The sequence below is a fragment of the Peromyscus californicus genome, unplaced genomic scaffold (assembly GCF_007827085.1).
Source record: "Peromyscus californicus insignis strain IS unplaced genomic scaffold, ASM782708v3 Scaffold_9__1_contigs__length_137607984, whole genome shotgun sequence".
NCBI classification, from domain to species: Eukaryota; Metazoa; Chordata; class Mammalia; order Rodentia; family Cricetidae; genus Peromyscus; species Peromyscus californicus.
The window spans coordinates 116,028,310-116,053,970 of record NW_026294617.1 but is presented as its reverse complement, the minus strand read 5'-3'; the positions used below and the strand labels follow the sequence as shown (position 1 = coordinate 116,053,970).

The 25,661-nt window shown below is 39.7% G+C and overlaps 1 protein-coding gene across 6 annotated transcripts in view; it reads left to right on the top strand.

Moving 5' to 3' along the window:
* Positions 1-25,661, top strand: part of Rap1gds1 (Rap1 GTPase-GDP dissociation stimulator 1) — a 142,671-nt gene that overhangs the window by 30,361 nt on the left and 86,649 nt on the right. For 5 of the 6 annotated variants that reach the window (XM_052730564.1, XM_052730562.1, XM_052730561.1 and 2 more), the window contains exon 3: positions 24,925-25,047. In XM_052730564.1, the coding sequence (XP_052586524.1) occupies positions 24,925-25,047 (123 nt within the window). Of the gene's footprint in view, positions 1-24,924; positions 25,105-25,661 lie in introns of those variants that run through there. The other variant, XM_052730566.1, reaches the window with a different exon arrangement.

Genomic DNA, 25,661 nt, shown 5'->3' with positions numbered 1-25,661 from the left:
ATAGTCATTAAAACTCCATATCGCTAGCTCAGTTAGGAAATAAGGTAAACCAACTAGTCCTGTCTGTGCCTTCATCACAACTAGGAGATAGATTTCAGATTATTAAGAAAAGATGTAAACCTCTAAATGTAGTTCCTCAGACACTCCGCTAGGGAGATTTCTGCCAAGACTGCACACACTACACAAGAGGAGAAAAGGGCAGGGAAGCAGATGCCCAAGGGCGAAAGCACACTGTTACATTTTTCTTTAGAAAGGAAAAGTCCTAACTTGGTAGGGAAATTTTACGCTTTGACTAAGGCTAGATTGGAGTATTGGCTATTTGAAAGTACGTAGGAAACTAAGCATAGTGGCTCTTGTTTGGGGTTCCAGTTAAAGGCTTGAGGTGGAAGAATCGCTTGACCCAGGAGCCCAGAAGCTCAAGACTAGCCCAGAAAGCATAGCAAGTCCCCATGACACCCCTCCAGCACAAAAAGAAAAGAAGTGCATAGGATCCCATGTGCCAATCAAGAGGACTCTTTTGGGGAATGAAGGAGTTACTCCTCTTGGATACCTGGTGAAAACTGAGAAGTTAAGTGTCTGTAGAAATAAGAATAGCACGAAATTAGAAGACGTGCTGTATTAATTAATTTTGTGTTGCCATGACCATAATACCTAACCAGAAACAAGAGAGGAAAAAATGATTTTTGACTCGGGTTTCCAAAGGTTCAGTCTGTCGTGATGAGGAGGAGTACAGTGAAGTAAAGCAGCTTACATCATGAGAAGCAGGGAAGGGAGTATGTGGCTAGCATTTCCCTTTCCTCTGCTGTTCTGACTCCTGTTTAGTCCAGGGGGAATGCTGCCCAGTGTCTTCTCACACCGGCTTACTGTCCCTTGAAACAACACCCTCTCAGACACTGAGGAGTGTCCCCCCAGCCTCCTTCCTACTGTCCCTTGAAACAACACCCTCTCAGACACCGAGGGGTGTCCCCCCAGCCTCCTTCCTACTGTCCCTTGAAACAACACCCTCTCAGACACCGAGGGGTGTCCCCCAGTCTCCTTGATCATTGCAAATTCAGTCTAGTTGTCAATGAAGATTAACTACCACGTACACTAAATACTGCTTTGGGTTTTGGTTAGACATGAGAGCTTTTGAAATAAAAATCTAGCTATTCATCTCAAGTAAGTCTTTACCCTTACTGTATAAACTTGTATTAAAATAATCATTGAATAGAGATTTCAGGTGAAGTGTATAAGGAAGAAAGCAGAAAAAATAAATAAACCAAATGTTTTAGCTACTGGAAACATTCTTTTTCCCAATGAAGAAGTTTTATGAAGCAGTTGTCAAAAACAACCCACTGTAACTCGTACTAGTATCCTTAAGTAAGCTTTTGGAATGTGGAAAGGAGAAACCGAGTTAGAAACTTGAGAACAACAGGAAGATGGAAAGTTCAGATTACCAGAAGACATGAAAGGACATGACAAGCACTTTGGAAATTCACAAATTAAAAGGGACTGAAAATATGGGAAAGAAAAGGTTGAAAATATAGTGAAGGGTGAAAAGAATGAATTGAGAAGAGATGATTAATATCAAAGCTAGATCTGTATTGTGTCTGTAAAGATACATGTGATTAGAGTCCTAAAGACACAACAGTGAAAGGAAACAATACACACAATGATAACCTTCCTTCAGGTAAAGGAAGACTGGACTCTGTTGTAAAAGGACCCAGCAGGTACTTGTGAAAATTGACCTATGGTGTCATAGTGACCCATGGTGAAATTCTTAGTATTTTTAGATTTTATTTTATTTTTAATATTGATTGTTCCAGCCTGAGTTGCTGTTGATAAAGACTACATGTAGCTTTAGTATTCTATGGTTGAAGTTAACTGACATCATTAATGACATGCAAGAGTCTTTATTATTAGAAGATCTAGTTACTCTTGGTTATGGTACACAAATATGAATTCTTTACTTCTAGAACTTTCATAACTTGTAGAATGCTAACAATTTATTTAGCATTATGAAGTTCCGCACCGTTCCTCCTGGCACATGAGTCATTCATGTGGTATGTGTGCTACTTGCCTGTTTGTCTCTTCGGAGCCGTCTCAGTTCTCAGTACTGTGTATTAGATCAGCTTGTCTGTCTGTAAGGTTGACACTGGAAGTATCTTATTATTTGTGCTCAGATGACCCTTACATTACTTAATAATAGCCCCCAATTCAGAAGTGATAATGCTTGCTACCTGATTATGCTAAAGAAAACCCACAAAGTACCTCATTTAGGTGAAAAGGAAGGTTCTCGCTAAAAAAGGAAAGAAAACATTGTATGTTGTTGTTGCAAAGGTCTGTGGTAAGAACAAACCTTTTTCATCCATAAAATTGTGGAGAAAGAAAAACTCATACTAATTCTGCTGTTGTACCTCAAACTAAGCTAGAGAACAATATATGATAGAAAATAGAAATGACATTAAATTTGTGGGTGGAAACATGAACAGAAACTGTGTTCTAATGGATGGGTGGCAGTGTATTATGCCAGAAAGTGTTAAGCCTCACTTTATCTTGCCATGTAGGCAGTGTATCATCTCACGTCATCACAAGAAAAAAATGAGTATAGAACAGCAAGATACTGTGAAAGAACAAGAACACATTTACATAGCTTTTGGTTTAATTATTGTGTTATTTTTATTGCTAATCTTTCATTTATAAGCTAAACTTCACCGTAGATATATGTATTTAGGGGAAATATATATTACATATTAATTACATGCATTTTTTTATAAGTGTGTATACTGTATCAGATTATCTGTTGTGGTATTTTGGGGTATACCACGGGGAAGACACAAACGTGTGTGTGTGTGTGTGTGTGTGTGTGTGTGTGTGTGTGTGTGTGTGTGTCTGTGTGTAATTCGGTACTGTCTACAATTTCAGACGTCTTAGAGGTCTTAGGACTTACACTTTGCACATAAGGAGAAACTCCTGTAGGCACTAACTCAATGTGTCAGTTTGTTCTGCTCTAAGAGAATATGATAGATTGGGTAATCAGAGGGCTCTAATTCTCGATAAGGGCATTTGTTTAGGAGTTGGTCACTGTTAAGCAATTTTAAGAATTAAATTCCAGGTCTGGAGAGATGGCCAAGGGTTAAATGACCTGCTGTTCTTGGGGTTCCTGGTTAGGTTTTCAGCACCCATATCAGACGACTTAACAACCATCTGTAATTTCCAAGTCCAGAGGAACTGATACCCTTTTCTGGACTCTGTAGACACCTACACATATATATATATGTTCAGGCACACATAAAATAAAATGAATAAATTTAAAATGTTAATACCATTGTGGTGATTTGAATGAGAATGGCCCCCATAGGCTCATATATTTGAATGCTTGCTCCCTAGTTGATGGAACTGTTTGGAAAGAATGAGGAAGTGTGGCCTTGTCGGAAGAGGTCTGTTGCTAAGGGGTGAGCTTTGAGTTTTCAGAAACTCACACCCAGGTTCAGTCTTTATCTCTGCCTGCTGCTTGTGGATAAGATACAAGCTCTCAGGTACTACTCCAGTGCCATGACTGCCTGTCTTCTGTCATGATCCCCACCATGATGGTATAGACTCACCCTGTGAATCCGTAAGCTCTAAATAAACCTTTCTGTAAGTTGACTTGGTCATTGTGTCTTCATAGCAATAGAAAAGTGACTAAGACAATCATGATATATCTTTATTATAAACACTGAAGAATTTTGAAGAATATATTTCATCTCATAAACTAAGATGCTAGAGATTACCACTTTGATTCTTTGATGGGTAGCTACTCAACCTTTTCCTTGTATCCCTTGAATTGAGGGGAAAGAAATCTCAACCAAGCAGCCTCCTGTTTAACAAATAGAATGCTTTGAGTACTTACTCCCAGGAAACTTTACTGTAGCTGTCAAAATCAATGCTCAGTGGCTATAAATGAAGCTGTGACTTGTGCTTTAAGAGGTGTTGGTCCAGTCACAACTGCTCCAGACAGCTGCAGCACAGGCCACAATAACAAGGTTTCTACCAAATGGTCTTTTATTGCCTACTTGTAATCCTTAATGTAAGTCAAGCAGGCTGAGCTGTTAAAGCTGGTATCCCTAAAAGCTGATGGAATCCTGTGACTCCAGACACAGGTACCCAGCAGCAGTAGCCACAAAGCAATGACTTCTGGGGCTGAAACCCTTGCTCACTCAGTAGCTAGGAGCCGACTGAAGAGTTCTTGAAAGGGACTGGAAGTATAGACTGATGGACTGTTGAAGTACTAATATGGGAAGAGGCCACAGAACTGAAACTGTATGTGGATACAAAGAGTCAAGACTTACCACCAACAACCTGTCTTCAAGATACTCTGGGGCACTAGTGGCACACATGTTCTGGGAGTAAGTAGTCACTTTTTAGTTGGAATTAAGGCCCACTCCATGAGATGGAACCCAGAAATGACACTCTAAAGTGGCCAAGAATCATAGATGAGGTAGGTCATGGGCTTAGGGGAAAGCTTACAACTGTTATTCTGCTAAAGGAACGTAGTGATGAAATGTCTTACTGCTGTATCCATAGACCATTGTATGGCCCAACCCTCGTCAGAGAAGCTGCTTCTTGAAGTAGATGGGAATTAACACAAGCCCACAATTGGACAATAAGCAGAGAATGACAGACTTTGGAGCACTCATTCCTAAGTGAGATTTCTTCGTCACATTCCTCTCAAGGCTCAAAGATCTTTTCCAGAGAGGAAGCAAAAAGATTATAAGAGGTATAGATGGTGTATGACTCCAAAGAACAGTATCTTTCAGATATGACAGGGCCAGTGCACATATAAACTCACAGAGTGTGGCAGCATGCACAGGACGTGCATAGGGTCAAGCCAGATGGGGTTCCAGCACTGCGAGGGGAAAGTTGACAGAGTATCCCACCCGTAACCAAGGAACTATTTGTAATTGATACTCACTGGCAAAGGGAAATCAGTTTACTCCAATGGATTGTCAGTAGGTTTTGTTTGGTTTTGGCATTTCTTTTGTCTTACTGGTTTGTTTGATTTTTGATTTTTCCTTTTTGGTTTTAGCAAGTGAGAAAGAACATGAAGTTAGGTGGGTAGCGAGGTGGGGAGGACCTAGGAGGAGTTGGGGGAGAGGGAAAACATGATCAAAATATATTGCATGAGGAAAACTTTTTTTTTTTTCTCCTGGAGCTGAGGACCGAACCCAGGGCCTTGCACTTGCTAGGCAAGTGCTCTACCACTGAGCTAAATCCCCAACCCCGGAAAACTTTTATGTAGTTTTTTTTTAACTCTTTGTTTTTTTGACTCTTTGGTGGTCTGCCACCCAGCTCCCACATAAATCACACACAGAGACATATTCTTTCTTATGAATACCCAGACTTAGCTTGGCTTGTTTCTAGCAGCTTTGCTTAAATTATTCTGTCTATCTTTTGTCTCTGGACTTTTATATCTCTATTTCTGTATACCTTTCTTTGCTTCTTTCTCCATGGCTTGCTGTGTAGCTGGGTGGCTGGCCCCTGGAGTCTTCCTCTCCTCTCTCTTGCTCCTCTGTCTTCTCTTCCCAGATTTTCCCTCCTATTTATTCTCTTTGCCTGCCAGCCCTGCCTATCCTTTCTTTTGTCTTGCTATTGACCATTCAGTTCTTTATTAGACTGATCAAGTGTTTTAGACAGGCAAAGTAACACAGCTTCACAGAGTTAAACAAATGGAACATAAAAGAATGTAACGCATCTTTGCATCATTAAAACAAATATCCACAGCATAAACAAATGTAACAGATCTTAATACAATATTCCACAACACTTTTAATAGAGTCAGGACTTCGTTTTAGTCTCTGGAAGAGTTCTAGAGAACTGCTTAGAATTAAGAGCTTAGGGTACCAACACCTGAGGCTTGGAAGTTGCAGTACCAACTGCCTGGTGCAAGTTAAGTGCTTTGAAAGCCTAGAACTTGTTCTGACTTGAACAGCTAGAGCAGTAAGCTTATGGCTTTGAAAGCTTGGAGCCATAAATCTCTAGCTTTCACAGCTTGGGGTTACAAGATGCTGAAGTATGAAAGCCTGGCCTTCAAGCCTTTGGTGCCAAGGAGTTCAGGAAGCCAACACTGAGGAATCTCCAACCCTTGCCTGTTAATGATTTCCATCCAGGTAGAACAGATGTCTCTCCTCCCAGCTGTAGTGGTGACTTGGTTGTGGAGGCAGGGTCAAGTAAACCCAGAACCAAGGTACCAGCAGGTGTGAAGACTGCTGAACTACCATGTATTCTTGTTAGTACCCTGGCACTCACGTGATGGCAGACAAGGGGCAGAGAGTAAGAGGGTATGCAGCTCCCTGAAGATGGCATCAATCCCCTCAAGAGACCTACGCCTTGTGGCTTTGTCCTTTTCTCAAGTTTTCTTTTCTTCTGAGTTTGAGACAGGGTGTTACATTGTATCCTAGACTTTTCTTCTGAGTTTGAGACAGGGTGTTACATTGTATCCTAGACTTTCCTTCTGAGTTTGAGACAGGGTGTTACATTGTATCCTAGACGGGCCTAGGACCCACTGTGTGACTCATGCTGGCCTCAACTGCAAGAGGTGCCTTCTTGCCTCAGCCTCCTGTGTCCTGAGATTGCAGGGAGATTACAGTTATGAGCCAGTAGTCTCCTTGATCTTTGTCGTTTAATAGCTTCTCCCAAAGCAGTACTATTATGTAACAGATTAAATTTCAAAATATGAAAATTTGAGCAAAATACAATGCTTTATTTTTTTTAATTACCACAGTGGGATACCTGAGACAGGCTGCTTTATAGCAAAGGCATTTATTTTGGCTCATAGCTTAGGGGTCAAAAGTCAAGGTGCTTCATCTGGTGGTGACTTCTGCTGTCAAAGGCCTGAGGTGGGGCAAAGTATCACACGGCTACAGACAGGGAACATGAGCATATTTGTGTGTCTCGATTGGTTTATTGCTGTGCTGGTTAGTTTGGTGTCAACGTGACACAAGATGGAGTCGTTTTTGAACTTCAGTTGAGGAAATGCTCCACTGGATTAGCCTGTGGGCAAGCTTGTGGTACATTTTCTCGATTGTTGATTAGAATAAGAGGGCCCAACTCTCAGTGGCAGTGCACACAGAACTGGGCTAGTAGTCCTGGGTGCTGTAACAAAGGCTGCTGAGCGGGCCATGGGAGCAGTCCTGTGAACAGCACTCCTCATGGCCTCTGTTTTCTACTCCGGCCTCGAGTTTCTACTCTGACTTCCTTTGATGCTGAACTGATGGTGGAACTGTTTTCCTCCGCAGAGAGTTGGGCCCTCTTATTCTGATCAACAATCAAGAAAATGTACCACAAGCTTGCCCACAGGCTAATCCAGTGGGGCATTTGCCTTTGCTCATTCATGGTCTTTTAATCAGTAGAGCAATAGAAATGGTAACTAAGATGATCTCTGTCAAAGTACCAGGAGTTTTTCTTCTACTCTCTGAACTTATATTTTCTTTGGAATTTTCAGCCAGGATACAACAAAGCAATATTCCTGCTTCTTTCCCATTAAACTAAAGTTGGCTTGAACTTTCAACTTGGTAATAAACAGGGAGATGCCTAGTTCTGTATTTTGGTTTCTAATATTAATAGCAGTCTTTACTACATTAAATGTAACACCTTAATTTTATATGAAACTCCATTTTCTTTAAAAATAAAAAAATCATTGTGAATAGAGTGGCTAAAAAAACAAAAACAAAAACAACAAAAAAAAAAGCCCCAAACTTTTAAACAGTAAGCCCTTACCAAATCAGTTACTATTAAAAATAGTAAACTCTGCTGTGTCTACTATTTTAAGCCAATAAAATTATTTTTGGCTAACACTAACAATAGGGGTACTTTTTCTTAAGGGAAAAAAATAGAACATTTATACTAAATGTATAGTGAGGTTCAGATAATTTGCATGTCCTTTATTCAAAATAAATGCTGACCTAAATTAGTAAAGAATAATTAAGATTTATATCATGAGTTTAATGTAATAAAAGAAATGTTTACTAAGTGGCCTGGCAAGCATCGGAAATTTCTCCAAATAGTAATATGTACCTACCAAAGTCTTCATAATTACATTCCATAAAGGATTAATTTTACTTCCAGAAAATTCTGTATAAGGCTGGTGAGGTGACCCAGCTGGTAAGGGCACTTGCTGCCGAACCCTGTGTCTAGAATTTCATCTCCAGGGCTGCCTGGTGGAAGGAGACGATCACCTCCAGCAAGTTGTTCTCTGACTTTACATTCATGTTCGACTATGCACACACGCAAATAATGTCATCAGATATTTCAAATTCTCCAGCATTTCAATGGCCAAGGTAAAAATATTTTCATAACTGTAGTCATGCAGCCTTTAAACCTCTGACTATGAATTAAGTATATGTTTGTTTATATTATTCCACCCTGAAAATGTAAACTTGATTGCTTATAATTTTTTCTTTTAAAAATGTCATTTTACCTAGATTTTCATAATATATTTGTAATGTCATGTGAGTTTTTGTATTTTAAGATTTAATAAGCCGGGCGGTGGTGGTGCACGCCTTTAATCCCAGCACTCGGGAGGCAGAGGCAGGCGGATCTCTGTGAGTTCGAGGCCAGCCTGGGCTACCAAGTGAGTCCCAGGAAAGGTGCAAAGCTACACAGAGAAACCCTGTCTCGAAAAAACCAAAAAAAAAAAAAAAAAAAAAAGATTTAATAAATATGAGTAGAAATTATAGATTAATACAAAATTAAAGTTTCTAATGTTTGTCTTTAAAAAGACTTTACTCAGGGCTGGAGAGATGGCTCAGAGGTTAAGAGCACTGACTGCTCTTCCAAAGGTCCTGAGTTCAATTCCCAGCAACCACATGGTGGCTCACAACCATCTGTAATTGGATCTGGCGCCCTCTTCTGTATACATAATAAATAAATAAATCTTTGCCGGGCGGTGGTGGTGCACGCCTTTAATCCCAGCACTCAGGAGGCAGAGGCAGGCGGATCTCTGTGAGTTCGAGGCCAGCCTGGGCTACCAAGTGAGTCCCAGGAAAGGCACAAAGCTACACAGAGAAACCCTGTCTCGAAACCCCCCCCCCCCAAAAAAAAAGACTTTACTCTAGCTAGAAAAATAAGTAATTAAAATAAATTATTTTCCTTTGGAAAAAATTTGGTATGGGCCTCAACATAAAACTCTAGATTTTTCATTAAATAAAACATAAGGAAATGTCTCATGATAATTGTATGTTTCATGTGAAGTCAGTAAAAGCAAAGCTACTCCCTTTTCCTTGTTTCTTATTTGATTTTAATTTTCTTGAGTTATGAATGTCTGTGAGTATTATCACCAATTATAAAGTGGTTGAAATGGGAAAAATAGTGGAAACATTGACGATGGGGTAGAGTAAGAAATGAGCTTTTGGAGCTGGGAATGGTAGCACATAACTAATCCTAGCGATCAGGAATCAGGCAGGGAAACTGAGTTGGAAGCGAGACTGGACTATCTGCCCAGACCCTTTCTCAGAAGAAAAAGAAAGGAAGTAGTCAAAGTAAAGGATTGAAAACCAAGAATGGGAAAGATCCAGAATGGAGATCGCAGGAACACACTTTGGGTGATTTTTATCTCATAGGTACACAGGTCAGGTACACAGTTTCTAACTGAATGTAAGATATAATTATTTTGCTGGCTATAAAATAAGATCTCAATGAAAACTGACAAGTCCAAAGCATTATTATGCCCTACTCTTTTCCCCTCCTTTGTTTTGAGATGAGATTCATGTATTCAGGATTGGCCTTGAACTTGCCATGTAGCCAAGGATAACCCTTTGACTTCTGTCTCCCCCATGCCAGATCACAGGCCTGGCTGTCTTGCTTAGCTTACAAAGTGGAGGGATTGAATCCAGGCTGTTGTGCATGCTAAGCAAGCGCAGTACTAACTAAACTACATCCTTATGTGGATATGGTCATTTTACTCCGTCATAAATCAACCAAAACTGAAGAAAGATAAATATCTCATATTTTTCCTTTTATTGAAAGTAGATTTTTTTTTTCTCACATAACGTATCCTCATTAAGGTTTCCCCTTCCTGTCCTTCTCCCAGCTCTTCCCATCTCCCCCCGCCCCACCTGGATCTGCTCCTTCTCTCATTAGAAAATGAACAGGCTTCTATGGGATAATAAAATCAACACTAACACATCAGAATTGGACAGAACAAACAGGAGGAAAAGAGCCTGAGAGAAGGCACAGGAAACACAGACTCACTCGTTTGCACACTCAGGAATCCCATAAAAATACTAAACTGGAAGCCATAATATGTATACACAAAGGACCTGTAGGGTAAAAGAGAGAAAAAAAATGAAAATAAAAAAATAAAATAAAATAAAATAAAATAAAAAGCCCTGACATGACATTATGAAAAAAGGAGCCTCCAAAGATCCCATTGAATATCTCATATTTTTAGTAATCTAAGGGTCGAGTGCAAATCTCTAAGCTAATATTTCTGTGTTGGGCCATTTAATATGGAAGATCTTTAGTTAGATTTATTTTTTGAAATAGAATAGTATTTAATCTTATTCATTGCCACTTGAAAAACAGTGTGTAATTCTCTTAAGATTTAAGAAGGCTAACTTATTCAGATAGAGTGAAAGTCTATTTCCTTTTTCTTATTCCATTTATTATAGGCTGTTAGGGCAGCGAGAGACGTCCTGCACATCAATTATTCATGTCGAGAATAAAAAGCAGTCCACTCACTGAATGTAGGTGAACCCATGATAATATCTGGAAACAGTTCAAATGCAGATGAGTTCATTTTGTGTTGCAGTGCTATGGTCAGACGTTAAATACATGAAGTTATTGTGCTTTTATGAAGCACATACATAGCCCCCCATTTTCAAGTCACTTAGCACAGTGTTTGAGGCAGCCTAAATAAATACTCTTTCCATAAGAGGATCGGAGCTGATTATTTGGTAATGGAAACTGATAGGTAAATGTAAAATTATAATTTGTCATCAGAAATGCTACAGTTGAAATATGTTTAATATCTGATGAGGGTATGCTGATTTGCTACTGTTAAAGGAAAATCAACTGTCAGGTCAGAAGGACCTTTCATTCATGAAAGAATGGAAGGCAAATCGGAAATAAACCGACTTTTGTAATTAGTTCGATTTATTAAAAATGTCAACTCTTCAGCCTTTGAGTAGTTTTAATCATGTTATACAACACTAGATGTAGTTGCTTTGTGTAACACAGAATGAACTAATTTTTACTGTCTTCTTATATTCTAAATAACTCTTAAAATATACATACTAACCATAGATTCTTTCCTCATACAATATAATCTGAATTCAGTTTCCTCTTCCTCTACTCCTCCCAGATCCTCCTCACCGACTCTCACATCTGGATCCACTCCCTTTCTGTCTTCTAAGAGATAACAAAAAAAATAACAAAATAAAATATAAGAAGATAAAAAAAATCATATCAAAGTTGGTCAAGTCAGGCCAACAGAAAAAGAAAAGCCCCAAGAGAAGGCACAAGAATCAGAGATCCACTTGTTCACACATTCAGGAGTCCCATAAAGGTACTAACTGGAAGCTACAGTATATGTGCAGAGGACCTGGTGCACACCTGTGTAGGCCCTGTGCCTGCTGCTTTAGTCTCTGTGAGCTCATATGCACTTTGCTCAGTTGTTTTAGGGGCCCTTTTTCTCTCCTGATGGACTGCCTTTTTAATAATGTGGTTCAACATCTTTGCTTTATAATCTAATAGATATTAAGCCACATGTGGTCATTGGACATTTAAAAGGGCAGCTAACTAAGAAGTTATAAGCTCTTATTTCAAGTACTTAGTTATAAAACAAATTCAGTTACTTAATCTTGTTTTGACTTCATAATGAAGCAGTTTACATAAATATTAAACGTACTTGCCTGCTTGAAAATTTAAGTTACACACGTGACTTACATTATATTTTCATTGGAAAGTGTGGTGGTTTACATGAGCGTGTCACTCATAGGCACAGACTTTGATCAGTTGGTCCCCAGTTGGTGGTAGAGGAGGTGGTAGGATCTTGCTGGAGGCAATACATCCCTAGGGTAGGCTTTGAGAGTTCATCACTTTGCCCCTGTTCCAGGTCCCACACTATGCTTATGCTTGTGATTGAAGATGTGATCTCTTAGTTTCTTGCCCCTGCCACCATGCTTGCCCCTTGCTGTCATGCCTCATTGTCACATCCCTCTGGAACCATAAGCCCAGATAAACTTTATTCCGTAAGTACCTTTGGCCTTGGTATTTATCACAGCAACAGAGGAGTAAACAATACAGAAATTGGCGTCCTAGACAGATAGGTGCTGCTTGAAGTTTTTCAAGCATGTAATTATTCGGAGATCTTGTTAATACACAACCCCAGGACCTCTGGATAAAAAGATTCTGATTTAGTAATTCTCAGGTTAGAGCCTAGAATTTGCATTTTTAGTAAGTGTTAGGAGAATGCTGATGTGCTAATCTGTGGATCACACTTACAGTCACAAGATTCAAATGTAGTTATCTTTTCAGTAGATAGAAAAGAAGGTCGCCTCAGATGAGTCAAAGGAGATACTAAATGTTCTCACAATCTGTTATCTATGAATAAGATGCTGACATACTGTCTAAAGGAATAGGGAAGTATGGAAATGGGCTTTTGAAGAAAAAATTGTGAAATTTCATCGTAGACCATAAAAATCTTAATATATATTTGTTACTGTTTCATATACAAATGAAAATAAAAATATTTCCATATGGGGGAAGACATAACTCATTATTTTTAATTATGGGAATTTAGTGATATAATCTAAAGAAGAAAATCATAGGAAAACATACCCGTGAAGGTCCAATTACATAGAGACCTTTTATGTAAAACACTTTTTTTCTAGACTATTTCCCTCATTTGAGTATTGACAAACAAAATGTCAGAGGTAGCATGTGCCTGTAATCCTGGCGCTGAGAGGTGGAGACTGGCCAGTTCCTCCTGGGCCTGCTGGCTGACCAGTGTAGACTATTTGGCTAGCTCCAGGCCTGTACGAGACCCTTTTACAAACAAATGTAAAGCTGTGGATAGCCCCCAGTGAATGACCCCAGAGATTGTTCTGTGGTGTCTGTATGTGTAACTGCACATACGAATGCACACAAAGCCAGGAATCTTGGAAATTGGAATGGAGAGAAAAATAAATCAGTTAGAAATCAGAGTGACAGAGGGAAGGGTATGTAATGGTAAATAACAAAAAGAAAAAAACACTTAGGAGAAACACGATTTACTAAAGTTTGGGGAATAGGGTCATGGATTCCACTGTGGTAGAATGCTTGCCTACGTGTGTAAAGCCCTGGGATTAGTCCCCAGCACGGCAAGTATGGAAACAAAGCCTTTAGTGTCCCCTAAAATACTTTCTTCTTTATTTGGGCACTGTCCTCAATGAGTGAAGGTATTTTCACCACCTTATTATCTAATTTTACTGTTTTAAAATAGCTTCCTAACCTAGTCTCTTGTTAATAATCCCCCTCAGAAGTCTTGTCATTAGCAAATAGCCTTCATGAAAAACCTCATTTAAAATGTTTGATTACATTTAATTTATTATTCACACAAGTGCCACAACACACGTGTGGAGGGGAGGGAACAGCTCATAGGAGTCACTTTGCTCCTTCCACTACCTGAGTCCCAGCTGTTAAACTCAGGCTGCCAGGGTTAGTAGCTGTACTGGCTGGTTTTGTACATCAGCTTGACACAAGCCAGAGTCATCAGAGAGGAAGGACCCTCCTTTGAAGGACTTTCTCCATGAGATCCAGCTGTAAGGCATTTTCTCATTTAGTGATCAATGGGGAGGGCCCAGCCCATGGTGGTTGGTGCCATCTCTGGGCTGATGGTCCTGGCTTCTATAAGAAGGTGGGCTGAGTGGCCAAGGGAAACAAGCCAGTAAGCAGCAGCCCTCCATGGACAGGTATCAGCTCCTGCTTCTAGGATCCTGCCCTGTTTGAGTTCCTGTCCAGACTTCTTCCTTCATTGATGGACAGCAATGCTGAAGTGTAAGCCTAATAAACCCCTTCCTCCCCAGCTTGCTTTCTGGTCATGGTGTTCCATCACAGCAATAGGAACCCTAACCTTCACCTGAGCCGTCTTGCTAGCTCCCTTACCACCACCAAGCTTCGTTTTTATGAGGGGTTCTATTTGTTTTCAGCAACCCTGATCCTAAAAACCGCTTTTTTGTTGTTGTTGTTGTTGTTGTTTGTTTTTGAAACATGGTCTCTTGTTTGTACTGAGGCTGGCCTCGAATCCCTGATCATCCAGCTTTCACCATTTTGTGCCACTGTGCTTGGTTTTTAAAACATTTTTATTGACCCCCTAATCTTTTTCCGTGCAGTTTCTAATTATTTGTCCCATTTCTAGCTCTTGGTTAAATGTATAAATATTCTTTTTTTTTCTAGCCAAACTTCTGTGTTGGGGAATCACTGCTCATCCCTTGTTTCCTCTGTTGGAACCCTAGGGTATTATAAAAAGAAAGGTGGTGCCATGTTTTCCTAGTGTATCTGTGGACATTTGCATTCTTACTTGAAGATACGTGTTGGAAGGACAAAGGTGTTCTCTTCTCCAGGAGCCTTAGCTTCACAAGGGAAAAGGAATTGACGTGTACAGTTACGAAGGCTGGCAAATCTCAGTTGGCAGAGTGGGCCAGGGTTAGAGACTCAAGGAGCTCATGTTACAGTCCAGGTTTGAAAGCAACTAACAGACATCCCTCTTGCTAGGGCAGTTGTCTTTTTCTCTCTTTACGTCTTCAGTTGATAATATGGAAGCATACCTACATTGTAGAGGCAAATGTGTTTTACTCAAGACCCATTGATTTCAGTTATCTAAGAGCACCATCGTGGAAACATCCAGAATAATGTTTGACTAAATACCTGGAAACTGCCATTAAACCAAATTGACAAAAAAAAATTAACTATGACAAGTAGAATATGCATTTCTATTGAAATACAAAAATGGATTATATGGTACAATAGATGTGTTTGGAACAATTGCGAGGGAAGAATGCCATTAGAGTGACAGCTTTATATAAAAAAAAATGTATAATTGATTTTTTACTGAGAATTATCCTGACCTACTTTTCAATACCTACTGTTAAATCCCAAAATGAGGTTCCAAAAGGCAGGGTAATTTTTTAAAGTAGGGACATATGGACTCAGAGTCTAGATTTTAGCACACAGTGTTCTTTGAGGTGAATTTATTTTAGATGCTTGTAATTTTCTCTTCCCATAGTTGAATGTTCCATATCTTTTCATTATACTAAAGGAGCAAACAGAATGTTTTCCTTTGACTCATAATAACTTAGTCATGGAGTGATTATCTTTTCTTTGTGATGTGTGTATGTGGGAAGGATAGTATAAAAGCAAGGCAGTTTTCTAAAGTGATTTCTGAAGGTTTTAAGAATATTTTTGCATATGTTTGCATTTGAAAAATATGATCTAAGACCTGATTACTCTAATGCAAACTAAAAAAATTAGTCCCTGTATGAGCTAATGACTAGTAATTCTATGAAACTTCTGTTTTTGACTTCAGAATCCTTAATAAGCTTGCTAGTATATACAAGGCCTTAGGCACTGGGAGAACAAATGTTGAGAGAATTTTTAAAATATAAGATAATTTCTTTATGAGCTCAGGGAGAAGTAATTACATAATTATAATGACATCAATAAGGTAGCTCATTTATTGATCTTTATTACTCCCTCCGGTAACAATTCATCCATCACTTTATTCAAGTTTATATCAGGGTATAGTCATTATTTTGTATGCCTTTTCACTTCTTTGATTGTAAGTACTTAAGGGCATGAATACAGTTCTTATTTACCATTAATTATAAACCATAATACAGTAGTTGGTAATTACCTTAGAGAAGTTGGTAGTCTAAATGAATAAGTAACATGATTATTTATTGAAACAATTCTCACTATATAGCCTAGCCTTTGCTGACCTGGAATTCTGCTGTGTAGCCCAGGCTGGACTTAGATTCTCTGTCTTCCTGTCTCAACCTCTAGTTTGCTGAGATCACAGTTGTGTGTCACTATGCTCTGCTCTAGATAATTTGTTTCGTTTTGTTTTTTAGATAAGGTCTCCTGTATCCCAGGCTGGCCTCGAACTTGTTATGTAGCCAAAGATGACCTTGAACTTCCAGTTCCTGTGCCTCCACTTCCAGAGGGATGAGATTACAGGCATGGTGCTACCATGCCCAGTTTCTGCAGTGCTGAGAATCAGACCCAGGCCCTCCCGCATGTTAGGCAAGCTCTCTGCCGGCTGGGATACATTCCCAGCCCCTAGTTGGGGGTTTTTGTTGTTTGCTTGGTTTTGAGATAGGGTGTTTACTATGTAACTCTGGCTGACCTGCAACTCACTACATAGACCATGCTCGCCCTGAACTCACAGAAATCTGCCTTCCTCTGCCTCCCCCGTGTGTTGAGATTAAATACGTGAGCTGCCTGTATTGCTAATAGCACTGATTACAAAACGCTGTACAAAGAGTTGGATTCAACTCAACAGTTTTAAGAATTTTAAAATTCACAAATTTAAGAGTCACTATCATAGAAGGAATGACATGTTACCTGTGTCAGTAATAGGTATTGTGTGGGTAAATGCTTGTCCTTTTCATTCTGCTTAATTTTTCTTCATAGCTTGGACAATGCCAGCCATTGCCCTTTGAACACTTTGATGCAGTCATAGCACTGGCCAGCTGCTGGGGAAGAAATCACCCAGTACGGAATACTGCCATTCCTAATTGAAGTTCTCTAGCTGTGTCTCAGTCTGTCTTTGTGTCCCTTGGACAACATTCGTGGCCTAAACAGCTGAAGGGAGGAAGGGAACATTTTGGCTTCCAGTGTGTCTGTACATAGGTTTTGGTTCTTAGTTCTGGATCCATAGTAAGAGTAAGCTCACGGTGGCAGGAATGTGTGGGGAAAGCAGCTCACCTTATGGAAGCCAAGAAGCAGGGACTTTGCCTGTGCTGGCAGCCCCCACCCCTTTTCTCTTTAGCCTCCAACTTGTCAGGTGGTACCTGAATGGTCAGTTCCGGTCTTCTCTGGAAATGCCCCCCAGATACACAGAGAGTTGCCCTTTTCTAGTCTCATTGACAGTTCTTCATCCAGTCAAATGATGAATTGCCCATTTCAGCTTTTCACGTATTCCCTGTAAAATATATCTTTCTTGTCTGCTTAGAATGTGTGCTATCATCCTCACAAACTCACCTGACGGCTGGTCAGATGGCCAAGAGGGTAAAGGACTTGCTGGGTAAACTGAGGACCTGAGGTCAGCCTGCCAACAACCATGGGAAAAACTAGGAATTGTGGTGCATGGCTGCTAGTTCCAGGGTCAGGGAGAGACCCTGTCTCAAAAATTAATGTGCAGGTATGACAGGGTAGCTCAGTGGATGAGGGACTTACAGCTAAAGCCTAATGACAGTGGTTTTTAGGTTTCTTATCAAGGTCTTTGATCCTGTTAGAGTTGGGTTTTGTGGAGGGTGAGAGTTGCCAAAGTCTCAATGGGGGTTGGAACTTCCAGATCAAAGCTGGAATGGCTACCCACTACACACACATCTATACACACACCCCTCAGCTCAGAAATTAACTCATTTGGGAATTTTCCATGTTTATGAAGTTCTGATAGCCTCCCTCTGTCCTTTATACATAAACCTCCAAGGTAGTATGAATCACATTGAATAATTTTAAAAATTATATCTCTTTCCAGCTCAATACTTAGCTTTCTGATGGTAGTTTATAGCCTCTTTATCTTACATTTTCACTGTAAGAGGGACTTTGTAAAAGTATATTTTCCCACTCCTGTATCTGACAGCTGGAAAACAATTACAGGGGTCTGTGTATTAGTGCTGGGAATAAGCAAGAAGAAGGAATAATGAATTTAAAATGTAGTGCACTTCATCTAGATGGAAAGAACATCTCAAACAACAGAAGGAAGATATAGAAAGCCACAGTGGTGGGAAAACCTCGTCCAGTAAGAAACTTAGGAGATGGGCGTGGCCAGCAAATAGAGTCCATGCAGGGTGGTCGAGAAATGGAAGCTAGGAGTTGTCTAAGAGACCAAGTTCTGAAGGGACTTGGAGGCCATGCTAAGACTGTTGTAAAAATGTCTTAGACAGATGTCAGACATGCAAGGAAAAATAAGTAGACACTGTGGTGACAGTTTGATGGCAGATCGGATGATGGCCACAAAGAAGAGAAAGGTCTCCTCTAAGAGGTCCTGGGCATAATTTTGTGATGGATTGTCAAAATAACAGTCACAATTGGACCATTAAAGTTAGGAAATGTGATGCCATGTTTTAAACCATTCATGTAGATTCAAAGTGGTCCAGGAATAGTAGCAGATTGCTCTTTTTTTCACCATATGGTTCTTGGGGGATGGAACTCAGGTTGTCAGGTATGGCAGCAAGTGTCTTTACCCACTGAGCCATCTCGCCAGCCCATCCCAGGTGCTTTTAAGTTATGAAAATGCAGCTCAATTTCTACCTGGTGAGCCCTGGATTAATTAATAAGGAAGAAAATAGAATTTAGGATGTCTTCATGGGAGTACTTGGAGGGAAGAAAGTCTAGAGCAGAATCAGGCTAAAAGTAAAGAGGAGATGGTTGGCTTTGGGAATATCTAGGTGGTTCTTACAATCTTGAAGACTCCAAGGGGGTACAATTAATAAGTGTTCTTGAAGGCTAACCTAAGCCAGCACATGCACTCCCATGTGTTGCTAGTGTGGTGGTCTGAAGCAGGTTTCTCTATTTAGTTTAATGGAGCAGGTTTGATACTGTAACCACAATCTTAACAGCACATTTAGACTATATGATCTTGTCTCTTCTCAGAGTGGTGAGGCTCACTTGTCCTGTTAGATATATACAAATGTCCGCATTATACCGAGTGATTCTTTGGCCACACTACAATTATTTTTTTCAATATTCAGATGGCTATATTGTACATGATTGCTTCTTTCCCACCCTCTCCTCCCTATTTCATTGGTTCCCTTAGACCATTTTTGCTTTGTATGTATAACATGCATTACTATAAAAATCTAGGAACCACAAATGAGAGAAAACATGGTATTTGTCTTTCTGAGTATGGCTTAATTCACATAATATGATCATCCCCAGTTGCATCCATTTTTCCTGCAAGTACATAATGGTGTATATATGCCACATTTTCTTAACCTGTTCTTTCGGAGTTAGACATCTAGGTTGGTTCTCTAATAGCTGCTGTGAATGGTACCATGGTAAGCATTATTGTGCAAGTATTCCATGACAGGCTGGATTGAAGTCTTTCCAGTAAACACCCAGGGATTACCGATAGCTGGACTGAATGAACATCTGTTTTGAGATTTTTGAGAAACATCCATACTGACTTCCACAGAGGCATTCCTACCAGCTGTGTATGAATGTTCCTTTTTGCTGATGTCCATTCCAGCATTTTGTTGTTGTTGTTATTGTTGTCTTTTTAAATAACGTATGACCTTCTGAATGGGCTGAGACAGAATCTTAGTGTAGTTTTGATTTCTATTTCTCTTCGAACTAGGTAGATTGAATTTTTTTTATATTTATTGCCCATTGTCTCTGCTTTTCTCTTTTTTGTGTATGTGTGTGGGTGCACATGTGTGTTTGGGTGTATGCACACACATGTTGTGTTTGCATGTGGAGGCTGGAGGCTGACATTGGTTGTTTGGCTTGATCACTCATCACTTCATATTAAGGCAGACCTTGCTGATCCTGTAGCTCACCAGTTCTGTCCGCCATCCCTGGCCCTCTTAGACGAGGGTTCTGGAGACCTGAACTCCAGTCTCATGCTCAGCAGCAAGTGTTTAATCTACTGAGCATCTCGCTAGCCCTTTACTGAGTGTTTTTATTTCATCTTTTGAGAACTGTTGTTCATTTCATTAGTTCACTTATTATTGATTTGGTTGTTCCATTTCTTGGTTAGTTTTGTGAGTTCTTTGTATATTTTACATAATAGCAGTCTGGCTTATGTGTAGCTAGCAAAGATTTTCTCTCATTCTTTAGGCTATTGTTTCACTTGATTTTCCCTCTTCTGTACAAAAGCTTTTTAATTTCATAAGGTCCCATCGGTGATTGTTGGAATTATTTTCTGAGGGACCAGAGGCCAATTGAGAAATTCTGACCTGGGCCAGTCCATTGAAGTGTTTCCTTTGCGTTTCCTCCAGTGGTTTTAGGTTTCTTATCAAGGTCTTTGATCCTGTTAGAGTTGGGTTTTGTGGAGGGTGAGAGTTGCTCATTCTTCTACATGTGAATTGTTTGTTTATTGAGAAAAAAATGAGTCCTTAGCTCACATAATTCACAGTTCATAGTTTAGGAACACAGGTCAGTGAAAAGCTTTTATGGAGCTCAATCCAAAGAAATTCTTCAGATTCAAACTACTCTACCAGCTTCCCTCGCATCTTCAGAATCTTTTCGTGGAATCATAAATTCTGTAGAAATCAGCCATGTCAGACTTACAGGAAGCTGCAGCTGCCAGCACCACAGTGAATGCACCAGTAGTATGAAACTGCGGAGTCATTCAAGGTTTCTCCAACGCCCTAGCTGCCATAGCACTTAAGGTCCCTTACCCTTAGACGCTTAGTCTGCGGGACCAGAACCAAGCAGGTCCCTCAAGGACTCAAGCTCCCAGGGATGCCCAAGGCTGTGCACCTTAATGATTAACATGGATGGGCATTGCAGGTACCATGGGGACAGCAGATCAAGGACCCTCCTCCCAGCTCAACCCTCAAACTGGGCCAACCAACATGTTCTTCTCTTAGTCTGTCTCACCGCCTACCCACCCCATCCCCAACCCTGCTTGCCTAAACTACACCATGGCTGAGGAGCCAGGCACCACCACCCCTTACTTAGCATTCTTGTTTACATCTTAAGTGATAAAAAGTGATTTATCTCCTTTTTAACTTTTCCCAAAATGTTAGTGTTATCAGTATTCAGTGATTTACCTTAAAAAACAAAGTTTTCCGCATCCCATATTACTTTTTTCCCCCTTGAAACTGGAGTAAATATCGTCTCATCGTTGACTTAACAGTAGTGTGAAATACTACTCCTTTCAGTGTTTTCCTTGAATTACTCATTTTTAGATCCTTTGTTAAGTGACTTGAGAAGCAGAATATAATCTTTTAAGCTCGCTATAAATATTACTAAATTCAGAACGTTCAAGTCCTGCAGATGGCAGACTTCTGTATCTTTGTTTACTTCCTGTTTCCCTCCAGGGTATCTGACAGTAGAATGCAGATGGAGCTTTATCGGAAAATGCTCCTTTGCTGTTAATATATCCAAATTCTGTGAGCCTGGAATGAGGAAATCCACTTTTTTTTATCGGGACCTTTTCTTCAGTAATTACTTTTACCTTTGAGATAAACAGTGCATTATGTAGTCTGCTTTCCCACGGTTGTTAACACAGTTTCTTGTGGTGTTTACTTATGGATAAATGCCTTTTGTCATTTTATTGTACACCTTTCAATTTTTAGCAATCTCTTTATGACCTAGTTAGTGATCATTTTAAAGAGGCAAAGCTAGCACACACCCCCTGCTTATTCTGGTGATGATTTCCAACCACAGCTTTAACCACAGTTTATGTTATCCTTAGGATGGAAATAATGATAAGATTATCAAAATCATCTGCTGTCATTTTATAAATGAGTCTCACAGCTTAATCACTTAGGAAGACCTGCTTCTAATGGTTTTTTGTTCTAGTATTTCTTTATACTTTTTCCATTAGACTGAGTGTGTGTGTGTGTGTGTGTGTGTGTGTGTGTGTATTCACTCTACATAGTACTTGGTTACATGAAGGGATTTTTTTGTACAAGTATATAATATACTTTGAGTGTTATTCCCTTTCCTTTGATTGTGCATACCCCTTTCTTTCTTGAATCTCTGCTCTTTTATTTAAGACCCATTGGGAAAGGTTCTCATGAAGAGAATGTCATTTTTATTGTTAATGCCCTTTAAAAGCCATTTTTAAGGATGCTCACAGATACCTGAGAACATATAGATAATTGTATGCTTTGGGGAGAGGGGGGAGGAAGAAAAGGAGGGAGGGGGAAGACAGAGAGAGAGAGAGATTGATTCATTGAAACTGTTTAATTGGGTGTGGTAGCACATGGCTCATATCCCAGTACCTGGGAGGCAGAGGCAGACAAAATGTCTGAGTTCAAAGCTAGCCTGGTCTACATAGTGAGTTTCAGGCCAGCTAGGACTACATAGAGAGACCCTGTGTGAAAAAACAACATCAACTTCATGTTTATTAGACACTGGCATTTTAGTGACATAGCACATTTTGTTATAGTTTTATGGCAAAAGAAAATTATAACTCTAAAGTATTTAAATTCTAGACCTGTGTAGAAATCTGTTACATAATAGTATAAATACTGTTCCCAAATTCTTGATTTCTTTTTCATCCAACTATTCTGCCAGTTACTTGGATCATGGCTGTGGGAAGTTGTGTCACAGTGAGAGGCTTGCACTGTTGTGTCTTTCTCTTGCCCTGACACTCAGCTGTGACACTCAAACAATCCTTAAGTTATAGTTAAAATGAACTATGCATGGATAACGTGCAGTTAACATTTGCATCCATGCACATGCGCCTGAGCCTCACATTCAGTCTGGATGCGGCTTGTGCCAGATCCTGCTGTCAGCGGGCTTGAGCAGATGGTGGGCTGGGCCCCGCGGGCTCTCTGACCCAGTGATTTCAGCTATAGCTCCTCTGGGGCAGTTGTCAGAAAACAAAGCATTGTAACATGGGAAATGACTTTACCGATTCCTGGCATGGTGGAGGGTGTGTGTGTCTGTCTGCCTGCCTGTCTGTCTGTCTGTGTGCACATGCACATACATGCACACACACACAATAGATTTTAAGTGTCAGATTTCCTGATGGTACCTTAAAACTTACACTTTTGTTAAAGATGCAAAATGAAAGCATATCCTGGAAGAATTACGATCCTTTAACTGTAGCTAGAGTTTTCCTGCGTGACCCACAGTCAGGACAAATCTCTGTCACCCGCCAATCCCACAGCCGCTCAGACCCAACCAAGTAAACACAGAGACTTATATTGGTTACAAACTGTATGGCCGTGCCAGGCTTCTTGCTAACTGTTCTTATATCTTAAATTAATTCATTTCTATAAATCTATACCTTGCCACGTGGCTCGTGGCTTACCGGCATCTTCACATGCTGCTTGTCATGGTGGCGGCTGGCAGTGTCTCTCTGACTCAGCCTTCCACTTCCCAGAATTCTTCTCCTCCTTGTCCCGCCTATACTTCCTCCTGCCTGACTACTGGCCAATCAGTGTTTTATTTACTAACCAATCAGAGCAACACATTTGCCATACAGAACATCCCACAGCATTTAACTTAGAATCCTGGGTAGATAAGGAGCACATGAAATAGCAGTTTCTAATTTTTTAACCCAAACCTTTTATTAAAAGTATTTTACAGGAACTGGAGGTGTAGCTTAGTAGTAGAGTCATTGCATGTGAGAAGCTCTGGGTTTGGGTCCTAGTATACCAAAACAACACGTGTGTGTGTGTGTGTGTGTGTGTGTGTGTGTGTGTACACGTGTACATACAATCATATTTACATATATAATTTAACCCAAAACATAAAAAATAAAAATTTTAGCTTAACATGTGGATTTTTAATTCTTTTGTTGTTGTAGGTGATACTTCTTATTTCTCTTTCCAGAAAAAAATTTTAGAGCTCACTGGCAGATCGGAACCTACAGTTTGAAAAACACTAGTTAGGGGCTGTTCAGATGGCTCTGTGGGTAAAGGTGCTTGCCAACAAGCCTGATAACCTAGGCCTGATCCCTGGAACTCTCATGGGGGAACAAGAACTGACCTCCCATAAGTTCTCCTCTGACCTCCACAAACACACTGATGTAAAAGCATGCCTATGCACATGCACACACATGTAAGTAAGTAAATATGAAAGTGTCTTCAAGACAAAAAAACACTAACGTTAAGCATTAACTATAGAGACATTTTTGTATACTTTCTTGAATTATTTGAGTAAGAATGAGTTTCCTACTTCATCATTTATGTCACGTGTCTTTTAAGAAACTCTTAGTATTTTCTATTACTTACGTATTCAAAGATCTACAGCAAAAAAGCATATTATACAGTCTAATTTTAATTGAACATTTTAATAGGCCGTATAATCTTCTCATTAAATACATATCATTTCTCATTGCCTATAATCAAATATAATATTCAGGGGATTTTCTTTATTTCTGTCATATAAATAACCGTATTGCCTTTGGTTTAATAGGTCATTTCAGTAATAGATACATGAAGGAGCTGGCTTTTGTTTTAAGACTCTTTAGGGAAAGCAGTAAGGAGCTCTTGAATTTTTGTATCACCAAGCAGAGCTTTGAATATCATGGAGATTATTTCCTATTTCTTTATATTAATAGTGATTCTAATGAGTGATATTAAAAATGTGGTCATCATATGGAAGTGTGTAATCTTAGCTATCATTCAGTACATAAAAAATTATATGAGGTATAGGTTTTACTCATAATCGCTATTTTCAAGTTACTATACCTTTATTGGGAACCATAAAAAATACATAAAATTATATTGGTATAGCTCTAGGAATTTACAAAGGATGTAGAAAAAAGCATCCCTGTTCCAAACTGATACTGTTGAAACTAACACTAACACTAAGTTGTCCTGTAGTTGACAGATTAAGAAAACCCCCTTTGTAGTGTGACGAGAGAGACAAAATGGTACTATAGTGTATTGTGAAAATTAAAACACGGTAAAAGCAGCTTATATAGCAAGGTAATTTATATAAATGGTTCAGTGTATATGAAACTAACTTTTATTCAGGATAGAGAAAGTTCTTGAATAACTTATTGTCATTTAAGTAGTTCATGTCTGCATTACAGAATTTCATAGAAGCCCCCCTCCCTTTTTTTTCTTTCAGACACAGAAACAAGTGAAAAAATACAAGGAAGTGGAATACTTCAGTTGTTTGCAAATCTGTTGATGCCACAGTCCTCCTGCACAGCCAAAGTAGCCAACATCATAGCCGAAGTAGCCAAAAATGGTGAGGTTTTCATCCAGAATTTTCTGCTCGGAACATCTTCAGTTTTACACCTTACTTGTCAGTATGTTTTATTAATTTATGTTTTGATTTAATAGATTAGACTCTTTCTACTTCTTTTCTTTGACTTTGTGTTACTATTTTAGATGACTCTAGTTAACAGTTATTTCCTTCATATATTTCCACTTACTCAGAATAGAATTAAGGAAAACTACTGTTTGTCTCCGTTGTCCTTTTATTGTTCCTTAGTTGAGGGCTAAGAGTTTTTGGTGTTGCTTCCTCGTCCATCTTGTATCACAGGCAGCGTATGTTGGTGTCTATCTGCGGTGTGTTGGTGTCTGCGGTGTGTCGGTGTCTATCTGTGGTGTGTTGGTGTCTATCTGCGGTGTGTTGGTGTCTATCTGCGGTGTGTTGGTGTCTATCTGCGGTGTGTTGGTGTCTATCTGCCGTGTGTTGGTGTCTATCTGCGGTGTGTTGGTGTCTATCTGTGGTGTGTTGGTGTCTATCTGTGGTGTGTTGGTGTCTGTCTGCGGTGTGTTGGTGTCTATCTGCGGTGTGTTGGTGTCTATCTGTGGTGTGTTGGTGTCTGTCTGCGGTGTGTTGGTGTCTGCAGTGTG